Source organism: Microtus pennsylvanicus, chromosome 2 (genome assembly GCF_037038515.1).
Source record: "Microtus pennsylvanicus isolate mMicPen1 chromosome 2, mMicPen1.hap1, whole genome shotgun sequence".
Classification (NCBI taxonomy): domain Eukaryota; kingdom Metazoa; phylum Chordata; class Mammalia; order Rodentia; family Cricetidae; genus Microtus; species Microtus pennsylvanicus.
The window spans coordinates 18980880-18995975 of NC_134580.1; the positions used below are offsets into that span (position 1 = coordinate 18980880).

General features: G+C 39.1%; 1 protein-coding gene across 1 annotated transcript in view; it reads right to left on the reverse strand.

Annotated features, from left to right (window-relative positions):
* Positions 1-15096, reverse strand: part of Cpne8 (copine 8) — a 183722-nt gene that overhangs the window by 100128 nt on the left and 68498 nt on the right. Inside the window, exon 6 of the mRNA XM_075960372.1 lies at positions 8879-8955. Within this exon, the coding sequence (XP_075816487.1) occupies positions 8879-8955 (77 nt within the window). The remainder of the gene's footprint in view (positions 1-8878; positions 8956-15096) is intronic.

Here is a 15096-nt window from a genome sequence, read left to right on the forward strand (position 1 = left end):
TTAAATGGTGGATTTTCAGGTTTCGAAATGCCTTGCCCTAGGACGCTCCCTCCGTTTCATAAGCAGTTCGACTCCATTTTAGGCAGGAAGATGACTATAGCCCCTACTTGAACCCACAAGCTACAAATAACTTATCTGGGAGAATGGAAAAGGAGCCACCCTGTTAGCTTATTTAGGTGAATTGAGACTATGACGGCCATGGGCATGTTAAAATCAAGTCAGAGAAAACCGAAAGCAAGAATTTACAAAACACACAGACCCAGGAATGGTACAACTCTCCTGCATGGACCTCATAAAATATACATGCCTAACTCTGTGACAATCCGGCTCTACACCAAACCGTCATCTGATACCTGGTGTTGGCACCAAACACTGGCAAACAGAAGAGTCCCTGCCAGTCCTCAAAGCTTCAGCTCCACTCAGGCCTGTGCTATTGATGCAGCTTATTGGACCTTTTCCCTTGTCTGGATTTGAACCTACTGCTTCCTGTTCTCAGACCCCAGTTCAGCCTTCCCCTTTAGAGATTTGCTGTCTGGTGTCACCTCAGCAGCTCCAGCTACAGCTCCTCTAGACACTGGGCTGCTTCCTTCTTACCCATAAGGCTCTGTCTCAGCCCAGCTCTGACGCCTTTGGGACTCGACAGCTGCCCTCTTTCATTTGTTTTCATTCCCCAAAACGCATCTATGCGTGTAGGGACATAGACATGTTTACGGTGTGTCCTGAGCTAGGATCCATTATTAACATTACAGTTAATATTAGCCATTAAGAGTGGAATAAAATAACCTACATTTGCCTCAGCCGGGATACTGGAGTAGGTGGAATTAGCTGACAAATTGTTTCCCTTGAAACCACCGAACTTTGTGAATTTGTTGTTGTATACATTTTGACACTGTGAAGAGCCACAGATTTCAGCTGTTTCAGGGACAGAAGCCTCACCAAAGAAGGACAAAAACAAAACATTAAAGCAAGGAAGCCTACAGTACCAGAATGAGACAGCGATGAGGGGGACACTGGGCGCTCTTGAGGCGCCACATTGAAGCTCGAAAGCGATGATTCTTCAAAGAAGAACCGCGTCCTTGTCTGATTCATTCCCAAATTGGAAGGATTTTTTTTTGCACATGTTTTGTCTTCCATAATTATTCTGTGGTGTCTCCACATACCACAGGGCAGCCCAGTTCACCTTAAGGAAAGATGGGGCAAAGGGCCATGCTTGAAGCAGGGAGGGGAGACATATGGGAAGGGGAGGCTCATTCTTGAGAGTTGGAGTCCTTGATTTCCTAATGAAATCTTTTATGTTACCAGCACAAAATGGGCTTTGTAACTTCCTTCAAAGCTGTTAATAAACACAGTGTGTTGATGGCAACACCAAGTGTTATGGCTAAGCATGTGAGCTCAGAAGCCAAAGGCATCCATTTACATTTTGATTCTCTGAAATCCCCCTCTTGGCTGTTTCCTGACGTACAAGAATAACGACAATTGTTACCTGGCCCACAGGGTGTTGGCAGGTAAAGGTAACAGCAGACACTATAAGAACACCCTCCACTCTTACAAACATTCCCTTCTTCAGGTACTTTTATATGTAGCTCAGATTTGACTGTAGGAATCACTGCTGGAGAGGAGAAACTTCTGCCTCTCCCTTCTCCTCAGACTCCTAAAACAGACGGCAAATAATTACACTGTCCCCCTAGGCATTCTACACTAGAAAAACAAGAAGGCAGAAGATCGGATGCTAGGGGCAGATTTCACACAGTTCTGACAAATGAACTCAAGCATATTTCCTGGTGTCACGTCCAAATTCTGGCAGTTAGATAAAAGCCAGCCTTCCTCAGAAGCCTGTGAAGCCTGTTTTCCTCTACCAAAGGGGCCATTTCCTCCTCACTGGGGGAAGGAACAAATGGCTGTAGGTGCTGATTATTAGAAACCAAAGCACACACTGGCCTCTGGGCTCCCTCAGTATCAGAGTTCCTGTTGCACATTTAAGAATCCAAGCTGGCATCCTGGTTCTTCTCAGACCATGCTCCTTACCCTAAACTCTTTCCAGACCATGGGTTTCCCTACTCCCAGCTTCTCATGGTCCTTAGAACCCTGCTGTTTCGGTTGTGCACACCCTTGGTCTCCTTTTCTCACACTCTCTTCGTCTTTCTCTCTTGTTCCCTTCCTCTCTCCTCTCATGACCTGGTCCAGACTGCTGGCCATGTTCAGTCTACTTTCTCTACCCGTTCTGGAATCTTCTAGATGCCTATGACTGTTCTCCATAATGTCTGTAATAAAAACCTTCCCTTCAACCATACCTTGATGCAATCATATTGTCAGTGTATATACTTGACATTTGTCTTGTTCACATAAAATTGTGTCACTGACGCAGAAGAGGGGACTTGGAGTCTTTCTCTCAGGGACATTTCGCTTCTGAACATACTTAAGAAGTAACAGGTTTTCTTGGTTTTTTTTTTGTGTGTGTGTGTCCCCTATTACAGGTCAGAATGGTTAATTAATGTTCCAAGGTTGTCCCATAAATATCTTTCCTCACTATTGAACAGTAAGTGGTGACACATGCCTTTAATCCCAGAACTCAGGAGGCAGAGGCAGGTGGATCTCTGAGTCTGAGGCCAGCCTGGTCTACAGAGAGAGTTCCAAGACAGACAGGGCTACACAGAGAAACCATGTCTCAAAAAATAACAGCAAAAACAAATGAACAAAAAGCTTTCCTAGCCAGCTAGTTTCCTCACCACAGCACTAAGTTGATTACACTCTTAAATGGAATTTAAAATCTTCAAGTTATGTCCTACACAAGAGGGAAAGGCTGAGCCAAGAAGCTGTGGGTGTCTACGTGAAGGAAACTTAAGTATCTATGAAATGTTTTTCTGCTTAGTTTACCAAACACTGGAGAGGGAGCATTTTTTAAGACAGTCATGATATTTAAGTCACTTGATACCTGGGATATTTATTCAGTGCACAAAGACATGTAGTAATTAACTCATAATTTGTCTCCCAAAGTAATAGATCATGTCTTATTTGATACCTTCAATCGTGACATTGGCAGGAAAATTTCAGAAGCAAGAAGGTTAGGCTAGCACAGAAAGCCCCAACTGCCTCCACAGCTTGTGGAGTAGTATGGCAAGCCCAAAGGGACACCTTCCTCTTATCTGAATTCCCTGCATTTACACTGGCCCTATCCAGCTATTTACAGAAATTTGAAGGCCATTTTCAAAATCATCTTCAACTCCCATTATCCATCTACCATTGTGATATCAACCTCGGGAGCACAAGATTAAATATCCCTCTTTATTTCCCTGGTTTGAACTATGCTTTTGCTGACAACCTGCAATCAGTTTCCAAACCAAAGTGAATGAATCTCTTTGAGGGGAAAAAAAAAACCTCCTGAATTCTTTTCCACATTCATGATAATTCATCATAATAAAAATGGCCTACAAACACCAGTCTAAGCCGTCCTAATTCCACTCATATAAGCAGGGAATTGTAGCTGTTCATTTGATGGGTGACTGGGGAACTTAGCAAGATCAGGAATAACTAGGCCTTTTCAGCTTTCACACTCAAGTCTAGCATTTTCCTGACCATAATCACTTTCCAATAAAGACTTTTGTTTCAGGAAAGGCATGTATTAAGCCCATATTTTATCTGACAGAGAAATAAGAACTCTCACCACTTTATTATTTGCTCAGTATAGTGAATATTACTTCATTTTTCTCATATGAGAATGTCTATAGGAGTTACATGCAAGTCTCATCTGGATGAAGGAAATGTCATATCTCCACAGAATAACAGACTAACCATTCTGAGCTTTGCCTCTATTGGTGACATTCAAAGATATTTTTTTGATGAACATAAATAAATTTTGGGCAAATTTTCATGACTTGCCATGTCTTTCTACACCTTCCCATCCAGAAATGTTCATCTCCATGACACTAACTGTGGCTGCTAGAATTTCTGAATAGCACAGAGTGAAATGCCGCTGTGAATATCCTACTGTGGACACCTTCCCTTTTGGAAATAAACACTTGTATTTCTGGAGCTCTTCCCAGAGTTGATACACAAAAACAAGCAGAAAAACTGCTTCAACTAAGTACTAAACTCCCATCATACATAAAGTTCACAAGCTAGTGGCAGACACACAAGGGATTAGTATTAGAATTTACTACCCTTGGTCTTTACAGAACATGCAGTTTTTTGGATACTGTTCCCCCACCCCACAGAAAGAGACAAGTTTTCTGTTTACCTTGTGTTGCTCAAATATCTGATGTCCCTATGAAATGCATTAATTTTTGAAATATTGAATAACATTGTCTTAGTTCTTTCTGTTGCCATGATAAAGTATACCAACCAAAGCAACTGAAGGGAAGAAGCGTCTCTTTGGCTCCCAGAGAGGATGACAGCCTACCATTTCACAGAAGTCAATGTGACAGGAAGTGGAAGCCATAGCACATCCACTGAACAATAAATTAATGCACGTCTGTGAGTATTTCTCAGCTTCTTCCTATGCTTATGCAGCCCAAGATCCAAAGCACAAGGCGTGGGGCTGTCCAGAGTATACAGGTTCTTCCACATCAACTACCATGAAGAAGATAAACTTCTCAGTTATTCCTCGAAGCCCTTCTCCCAGGTGACCTCAGACTGTATCACCCGTGAATGTTACTGATATGTATTTGCATTCACGGGCTGTTTACACACACCAAGGTTTTTAACTGACACTGAACTTTAGATTGGTTTCTTTGCATTTGTGTAAGACCATGCATGCATCTGACCCTACAGAAATTTAGGACACTTAGCAGTAACCACATCTTTACATAAAAAACACATAATAAAAAGTGGAATTCATCTCAGTAATCCAACTTGGTATTCAGGTACAAACCCAAATGGACAAAATAATTGTAATATTTATACTTAGATAACAATTTACATAATAAAATCAAACTTGATTTTTGATTGTTCGTTCCCTAAGTTTGCTGAATCTTAACACACAGAAAGGGCCACAACCAAGGAAGAGGGAAGAGTGAAGAGGGAGGAAAGCAGAGGGAGGAGATTAAGGAATTGGTTTAAGAGGTTTCTCCTAGAAGTTGCTGCATACTTTAAACATCAGTATTAACAGTTGCCACTATTTCAATGTTTATTAAATCCCAAGTTCTTCAAGACAAATTTATTATATAAAGCATTGCTATTTCTTACAACCCTGTTAAAAGTGTATTATTAGGGTGCTTCTAAAGAGGAACTGGAGCTGAGGAATTTAAAGCAAATTTTGCTTCAATTTCAAATCTGGGAAATGGAGAAACCAGTTTCTGATTACTTCCAAAGCTTAGGCAAACCCCCTCCATTACCACAGCTGCATATTTCCCTTTGGTCCAATTAATTGTTCATGCCACTGGTGTAACTCACAGTTGTACAGATATAATATGTCACAGTTGAGATCTTGTCTGCTGAAAGTCTACTAATTTAAAAGACTTAGTTTCTATGAACACTATTTAGAACATGGGACCTACCTAGTGTCTTTAGGCTATTGTTGTGTGCCTGACTCAAAGGGACAAACTGAGAAAACATATTGCTTGAGGAACATAATCGTCATTTCCCTCCAGATGATAACCGCAGTCATTCTTAAACTGGAGCTGACTCTCTCCTGAGTTCACCACTTAAAGATAGATGAGGGAAGGCTCTGAGAACATGACAAAGAAAGTTGGGTCTGATCTCACAGCATGAGAAAACAGAGGGCCCAGTGAGAGCAAGGCTAAATAATGATGAGACCTCTCAAAAGAGGGGCCAGAAGCCACAGGAAGCTAGTCAAAGTCCCAAACAAAGTTAAACAGCAAAACACCAAAAAAATGTTTGGTACTAAAGGTTTGGTAAATATATTGTATCCAACAAAATGGACTTAAAACTGCAAAAAACGCTGAAATGCTAATACAATTAAAGAAACAGTTTTAGATACGACTCCAAGTCACTTCGTGTTCGTTCTCTGTTCTTAGAGACTATTTTAGAAAGCATTTTTTATAAGAAAACAAAAACCTAAATCTTTAAAGACAGCCATCACTGAAGCCCAGGAATAGACTAGTTAAGTTTAAATTCAAATTATGATTGTTTAACAAGACATGGGGGCTACATACAAGAAACATTTTTTTTTTTTGCCTTTATGTCAAACCTGGCTTAGTTGTCAAAGGCTTGATTAATGAATAATTTAGGATGCTACTTTGTCTTCTCTAAATCACCAAAGTTTACAATTTTACTCTTCATTTAAAAGCCTGTGTTTGATGAGGTGTGATAACTCAGCTGCATAGGAAGCTGGGAAAGAGGCCTCTGAACATCTCATCAGAATATGAACCAGGCCATTTAAAGGAAAGAGAACAAGGGGGCGCTGTGAGTAACTTGGAATGTAAAGGGGAAACTAATTCGAAAAAAAGTCTGTGACCTAAATGAATGAGTAAATAAATGTCAAATCATTTGAATAATGTTATTTAAGATAAATAACATATGTAACACAGGAAGAGTTTTAAAATTCAAGATGAATCAATTTTGTTTATTGTGGGTGTATTTCCCACCTCGGGAGGCGCCTGCATTTCAGAAGTGTGTGCTCAGCAGGACGGGAAGATTGCCAGAGCTCTTAACAGTATTGTCAAGGTACTGCCTACAAGCAGGAGAATGTGCAGCTCTCATCTCTATCCCTAGCCTTCGGAAACAGCCTGAAAATTGTCTGTTTTTGAGTGACTGCCTGGTCAGCTCAGCTGGTGAGAGGTGGTCCAAGAGAGAGGGGACTTTGGGGAACAGAGACACACACATCTTCACTTCTCGGGAGTCTCTGGGTACCACAGTCGTGCAAAACCAGCTCAACTCAGTAACTACTAAATTCTCCTAAGGTTAGTTCAGCCTTCCAATCATTACCCTAGGTACTGTTACCTCTTGGCTTGGGTTCACATTTGTTTGCCTCTTCCAATGAAAATTTTGTGTTAGCTGAATCAAGGGTACAGTCTTAAGCTATACTATAGCCATCACACACACCCCAGTGAAAATAATAATTTCGACTTTTAAAAGATGTTTAAAATTAATAAAAGAATTCTTTTGCTAGAGGGAAAAATAGAGCAGTTATAATTTTTCAATAAAGCCACCAATTTAAAAATATGATTGCCAGTTGTCCCTTCCATTTCTCTGATTTGAAATGAAAATTTCATGCTCTACTGTGTATGCTCTCTCTTGAAAAATATTAAAGGTACCATGAAGATAGTAGAATATGTAATGTGAAGTTTTTTTCTTAGAAAAAACTAAAGTTAGATTCATGCTATACCAGGAATCCTTATGAACACTAGTCACTTGACTAAAAAATGTCACGAGAATTAAAAGCACTTAATTTACTTAGAAAATTACTTTACCACTTGTTTTTTGAAGATATTTTTGGTGGTTTGGTTTTGTTTGTTCTTTGTTTGTTTTGTTTTGTTTTTATTTTTGAGGCAGGATCTTACATTACAACCCAGGCTATTCTGGAACACTCTTACAATGTACCCAGGCTAGCTATTCTGGAACATTCTCACAATGTACCCAGGCTAGTCTTAATCTTTCGGCAATCCGCTTCCTTTAGTCTCCACAGCTGGCTTTATTACTTAGTAAACTGAGCATAAATACATGTTACTAATCAACATTTAAGTTTTATAACTAGATGGAAATAAGTTACTTTTAACAAGAATATTTAAAAGGGAATAGATACAATGAAGACCTCAAACGGATATTTGGTAATAATTTTATAAGAGATTCGGAGAATCAAGGTAAATAAAAGAAGTCAAAATGAATTGTTTGTGAGCTGTTTTGTATACTGCTGATACACACATGAAATTAAATGTTATATAGAATATGAGAGACATAACATGGCAATCTCACTTCCATGAGGCTAAAGAGAAACAGGTCGCTTTGACATATTTATTTTGTGATGTGGTGAAGACAGGGCTTCAAATTTTCCTAAAGTTTGGACATTGTGCTTAGTTCTCGTTGTTGATTGGGATTTCCTGGAGCTCCTGATTTTTATAAATAAATAAATAAATCAAAGTCATCAGAATCCCACACTGCTTCTTCCACCAACTCATCTGTTAAAAACGATTAGGGAATTCTGTGCTTTGCTCTCTGGGGATGCCATGGCTGCTGCCGTCTCAAATCAGAGTAGCTGCTGGCACATGTCCTGCTGATCTTCCCTCCTGGAAGGAGGGGACCACTGTGAACAACCACACACCAGCCACACACACTGCTGCTTCAGCTACAGGCAGTCTCAGAGGGTACCGGATGCAGGAGGCAGTACAGTGTTTGGTAGGCTGTCACTTCTGCTGAGGTGGGACTTCTGGGTGGTGCAGCTCACTGCTAATCTGTAAGGAACCACGGACCCATGTTTCTATACACTCAGTGAACTCATTGGTTCCCCACACTGCCTGTGGATGCAATCACTTCTTTGGTTCGTCAATGATGCTTTATTGTAGTGAACATAGTTGCATGCATCTCTGCCCAGGGAAAGCAATGTCGCAATTAACTATTAAAATTTCAATCATCAAAAGCACAATTATTGAACAAAGGATTTGAAAGTAGAGCTACACATATGTTCTGACTTAAAGAAGTGAATTTATTTTCCATAAAGTATTAAATCTAACAGCATGAACAAAAAGAATACAGTACATTTCCTTCCAAATCTGATCAATTTAATTTTTGAACATTTTTTTGTAGAGCATATGACAGCTGGAATACATTCTTTATTAAAATGCCAAAATTAGTTACTGGAAGAGAAAATTCCAGTAAAAATTTTAAAACTCATTTTTCTTCTATAACCATATATTCATGAGTTCCAAATAGCTAACATAGAAACGCCAGAGTTGACATGTCACTGTCTGAATTAAAAAGTACTTACACTATTGGCTTTTCCAGACGACTTCCCTGTGAACCAACAATCTCCCCCAATGTACAAAACACTTGGCCCAGAAAGTCCTAAAATAGATAAAAGGATTAAAGCTCATAAGTTCCCAGATTATTGTGCAACAGATACCTCGCGCATCACGTTCGCATTTTTTGTTACCGAAATACAGAATTCTCAATTCCAAAAATAAGCCCAATATGAATGGATTTTACCATGCTGTTTTTCTCCAAGTCCACATGTAATTTCACACTTTAGTCACAGAACCGCTTTGTTATTTGAGCTTCCAGGTACTGCCGTGTTACTAGACCATAAGACTAGGGCTCTGCTACCGTCTGGATCCATGCCCTGCGAAAGCAGACTGGCAATAGGAAGAAGCCCGGTGCTTCAGAGTAGCCCGGATGCTTCAGACATCTCGGCTATCCTTAAAGCTCTGCAGAGAGGAGCTCTGGCCATTGAATAAGCAAGGGGAAGTCCCGAGGATCAAGGGCAGATGTTAAATATGATGCTTCATTTTTCCGAAGAGTCGATAAATCTATTTGTCAAATGTGCAAGGTGTGCCACTGAGTTCACCAGAGTTTCAGAAAAATGACTTCGCAAATTAAAATTCATGTCTGGGAGCTACTACCGGGCCCGCTTTATAGAGAAGAGAACTGAGGCTTAAATAAAGCAGCTTGCTCGGAGCCATAATGAAAATCCAGGAGATGAATCTGAGGCTCACTAGGTCCAGCCCGCTTGCCTCTACTTCTAGCCAGCGAGAGAAGCTCCACTCAGATACACATAAAGCCAACAAGCCGAGAAATAAAATCCCTCATTACTTGGTGCAGGGAAAACGATGTGGATAGTGAGTGTCCTAAGTCCAAACGGGTGAAAAAGGCCCAAGTAGACTAGTAAGTGAACCTTGAGAGGACAGTGGGATCGGTCCTAGGGAAAACTATCAGTAAGCCAGCGGTGAGCTAAGAACGCAGCTCAAGTAAAGAGAAGAAATGTACGTGAAGAACCATGATGTTGAGCATCTCTTGGCTCAACAACTGGAGGCAGCCAGACAGCTTTGGTCAGTGCAGGGACACAGAGTAGAGCGTCCAGACAGCACGGATCTACTCCCAGCTGGCAGCCTGGGCTCATGACAGGAAAGAATTTGCGTTCAGGACTTTACAGTTGCTAATATTAAGCAAAGCGCTAAGACTCAATCCAAGGTTGCAATGAGTGGTGGGAAACGGATTTGGTAAACTGCTCCTGTGTAGGGTAGAGCTTGAGGCAGGGGGAGCAGCCCAGAGACTGCCCAGAAGTTCACTCTAAACCTAGAACTTGGTGACTTAACAGAGGATGTACTGTCTTTAAAATGCAGGGCTTTTTCAATTGGTTTCTAGGGATGCAAAACAACTTAAAACCTTATTGTAATTATTAAAAATTAAATCTATACTTAAATTGCATTCCACTAGTATATATATATATATATATGTATATATGTATATATATACATATATATATATATATATATATATATATATATATATATATATATATATATTTAAAATTTGGGAGACGAATAATCCTAAAGCTACCTAGAGCTGAATCCTTGGTCTTCCAAATGCTTGGCATTTGGGAAATTATTGTTCTGCTGAGTAGCTGAAAAAAAAAACGCTGCAGAGAAATGTTTACTAACAATATTTATGTCCACAAGCTGCTGCAAAAATATGTTAGGTGGATTTGGTCAATGGAGTAATGGAGTTCTTAGGCTCATTCAACGCTGTATGCTATTGCACAAAAGAACAAAATAAAGATGGGTACCACCCTACACACCTACCAGCAAACACGGGAGCATCAATATTGCTTCACAGAGAGAAGCTTCAAATAGTTAAATAAGGAAAACGTGTGTTACAACATGAACCTACGGGCATCCTCCCAGTTTTCCTATCCTGCCCCATCTTCCCAGCATCTCTGGGTTTGCCCTGCATTTCTGGGCATGGACAGTCAGTGTCAAGCAACGCATTCACTACCTACAGCACAAAAGTCAGCACATGGTATTTACCAGGCAGTCACGAGGTGGGAAACTTTTATTCAATGTGTGTTTTAGCTGGCTTAATGGCTCACATCTGCTCTGCATTTTACACTCATGTGTAAATAATTAGTGTCTTTCAGTGGGTATTTTTAGGTAGTTTTGGCTGTATGTAGAGATGGAAATAAAAACAAACTGCACCATAAATTGTGTCTCGCTGCTTCTTATGCTGGTGCTGTGACCCAGTTGTGGAATCATTATAATTAGGTTGTGATGGTATTTCCAAGAATAAACTCCCTTCTTTAACTCTAAGCCCTTGCAGAACAAATTCAGCCTTGAGAATCTCGGGCAGCTGAGAAATACTTCAATGTGTGATATAATAACAGCTACTGCTTTCTCCTCAAAATGGCCATGAAAACATTCAATGTTTGTTAAATTCATTCTTTATAGTTTAAATAAGAGTCGCATAATGTATGAAAAACATTTTGTTCATATTTAAGAATCATTGCAACTTGAAGTGTATCCGACTATTACACTCAATATGGCTGGTGCCAAAGCTAAAAGAGCAATGAAAAGAGGAGAGGGGAGCAGGAGGGATTGAATAACAATGAGAATAAAAAGCAGCAAATAGCCAGTGGGCATGCTCAGATCACTCATTCTCACAGCAGATTTGAGATTTGTTACAACTAAAGACACCACATCTCTGCAGTCAGGATTCTGCTGATTATACACAGGCATATTAGTGTCTCTCTTCTTTCCTAGGTCTACACACAGCGTAACATTCTTAATTCTTTAGATCTATTATTTTAGCTATTTCTGAAGAATAAATATTTACTAATCTGTTTGCCTGAATTTTATTCTATACCGTAGCTTCATAATTTTCTACATTCTCTGTATGCATTATGTTTCTGCTCCGAGCTTTAGAAATTCTACAAATAGAAGGAAGCTCTGCACACAGGGAGATGGCTTAGAGGGCACTTGCTGCCAGTAAACTCCTGAGATCCATAGGTAGGAAACAACTCTTCTCAGCCATCCTCCAACCTCAACACAAACACTATGCCACATGCACATGTGTGCGTGTATGCACACACACACACACTAAATAAATAAATAAGTTTTTAAATGCTAAAGAGAAACTCACTTTGCAGTAAAATAACTGTACAAATGCTAAAGGTTCCTATATGTAATTTATTCGAATCTCTCCTTCTCTCTCCCTGTAGACTGTGGGACTGTTTGCACACTGTGTGAAAATGTATTGCTGCAATTGATGTAATAAAAAGCTGAACAGTCAATAGCTAGGCAGGAGATATAGGAGGGACGAGAGAGAGAGAGAGAGAGAGAGAGAGAGAGAGAGAGAGAGAGAGAGAGAGAGAGAGAGAGCAGGAGGAGGAAGGAAGAGGAGATGAATCTAAGCACCCATCAGACGCCAAAAAGACTTGGAAGGATTCAGACATACAGAACGAAAGAAAGGTAAAAGGGCACGAGGCAAGATATAAGAACATAGAAAATGGGTTAAGTTTAAGAACTAGTGGGGCAGCCTACTTAGACTGAGCTTGCATAACTAATAAGATGTCTCAGCATTATTTGTGAGCTGACGACCAACAACAAAGCTGGTCTCTCTCTCTCTCTCTCTCTCTCTCTCTCTCTCTCTCTCTCTCTCTAACACACACACACACACACACACACACACACACACACACACACACACACACAGAGTCTATAGTGGATAACATACTACCATTGAATACACTCATGAATGTCTTGGTTGTCTGCACCATGCCCAAGCTCAACCACATACCAGTATCCCTATACCTCAGCAGTCTAATCTACACAGTGGACATAATAATTCTGACTTCATGGATTCCTGGGAGGATTATTGAAGAAAGTATCTGTAGACAATATTTGAAAATTATAGAATAGTTTTCTGAAACATAACCCTCTTATCCCCTGGAATTAAACATTATTATACACTCATAATGTATTACTTGCTATGAAAGTCCAACACTGGAATACTATAACTATCTAAGTTAAATAGCTTCACCTCCAGCTCCATTCTGAAGACAAGGAAGGTCACAGTAAGTGCTATGATGTAATGTAGATATGTCTTACATACCAAATTATCCTACACAGTGTACATATAGACACACATGTAAGACAGGACATTTTGAACACAGTGGTACAGCAAACCTCGAACTATTACCTGAAATCAAAGTTTCTGAGTTTCACTCTACTGACATATCACAAACTTAATAATAATCAATTTTATAAACATATCACAGGATGATCTTTTTCTCTCAACAGTTCTACTAAAGATAATTTTGAAATAGTTTTCCTACTTTAGCAATGGCTGATGCCTGTCTGAATACATAATTTCCATGACTAGTAGGAAATTTATGTTAAAAGACATTCAATTGTTATGTTCGTAATTCACTTTAATTCAACAAAATAAAAGGGAGCAGTCAAGGTTAAGTTCATGACTTAACCATTATATTTCATCACACAATCTGCTTTTATCCATTTTTAACTCATTTAGCTAGTTTTTAAAGCATCTATACAAATAGTCAAAAAGACATTAAAAACAAATGATAGAAATGCCTCACATTCTTAGTATTTTAACATAATGTGGTAATATTGAGAAAACACAAACTCCTGTCCATAAAGATCATATCACTGTCATTACCTGCTAACGTCTATTGCTGGAATAACTTACTAATATTTCAGACTTCTTTTCTATTTATTTAACTTCTAGAAATCACATCAATCATTATGAAGAATGAAGTGTTAGTTATGTCATACACTGCCTTCAGTATGGCAACCATTTTAATCGCCAAAAAAGTATTACATCATTTCAGTAGTGGTTCTTAATTTTTAAACGATTATTGGCACAGTCATATCATTTGGGAGACCCGAAAACTCAACACTAAACAAAAGGAGTCAATATTTATGTAGAAGTAATTGGTCACAGATTTTTTTTTAGTTTGTCACAGTTTAACAATAGAGAAAAACAGCATTTCTTCCCTTCAAACCCAGGGTTTTTACATTTAGTAGAAAAACATTAATGAACGACAAAAGTTAATCTTCTTTACAATGCACTAATAAAATCTTCTAAACTAACTTGTAAGGAGACGTTTGGAAAATTTTTCAACTACGTCTATTTTCCTTTAGGACTACTGATGATTTTCAACATATTTCTGTCATTCTAAAACTGCAAATTAAGGTAACTAATTAAGCCACTGAATGAAAACCAAGGTTTCAACAAATTGGCATCCACTGATTAAAGCCAATTTATTTTAAAAATGATCACACACATATAATATACATTTAAAAAAATACAATTCACAAATAGAAGAAGCTTCATGTGTAACATAGCATCTCCAGGAAACACATTATCTCCAGTGGAACACTAGTTCTTAAAGCTGTTTAAGATGCAACATGCAAATACCTGGCATGCAAAGAAGTAGAAGACTAAGAACTCTATGCAATACTAGTAAGTGTTACATCTGAAATACTTTAGTGTTACTAAGTAATAACATTAATTATGTAATGTTATCAGTTGTACCTCTATTGATACTAAGTCCTGATTAAGAGCCAATTTTCCACATAAGCCATCCCATTTCATGCAAATTAAAGAGTAATTATGTAACAGTCATCCAGATGAGACCAGGTAGGAAGTAATTCTATGTATGATTCAAGACCCTAAGGCAGATTCTGGATTTTACTAGCAGGGGGATAGGAAACCTGACCCACATATCAACTGTAAATACTTTGTGTTTATAAGGCTAGATATCATCATTTGACATGGATCCAAAAGCTTTTCATCCTCCAGACATCAGAGGATAACAGGGGGGACAGTTAGACAAGGACTCTTAAAAGTTAACATAAAGTATCTGAGGGCTACTTTCATCTGTGGTTATAAGGTAAGAAATTAAAATGAAGTTGGGAGTCACACTGGTTTAGGAAAGGGGAAGTCCGTATATTTGCTCTCAATTCTCAAAGAAGGTCTCCTTCTCACCCCAAGCAGATTGAGACCATTAGAAAAAGCTACAACTAATCAAAATGCAGAGGACAACTGGCCATGGAGTGCCCACCCCAATTGTTATTGCCACAACTCCTACACCTAAGGCTCAGGGACACTGTAGGAGAGGAGAGAGAAAGGTTGCAAGAGCCAAAAGAACAGGAAGCCTGCCGTGATAGTGTGTCTTCTAAATATGACAGT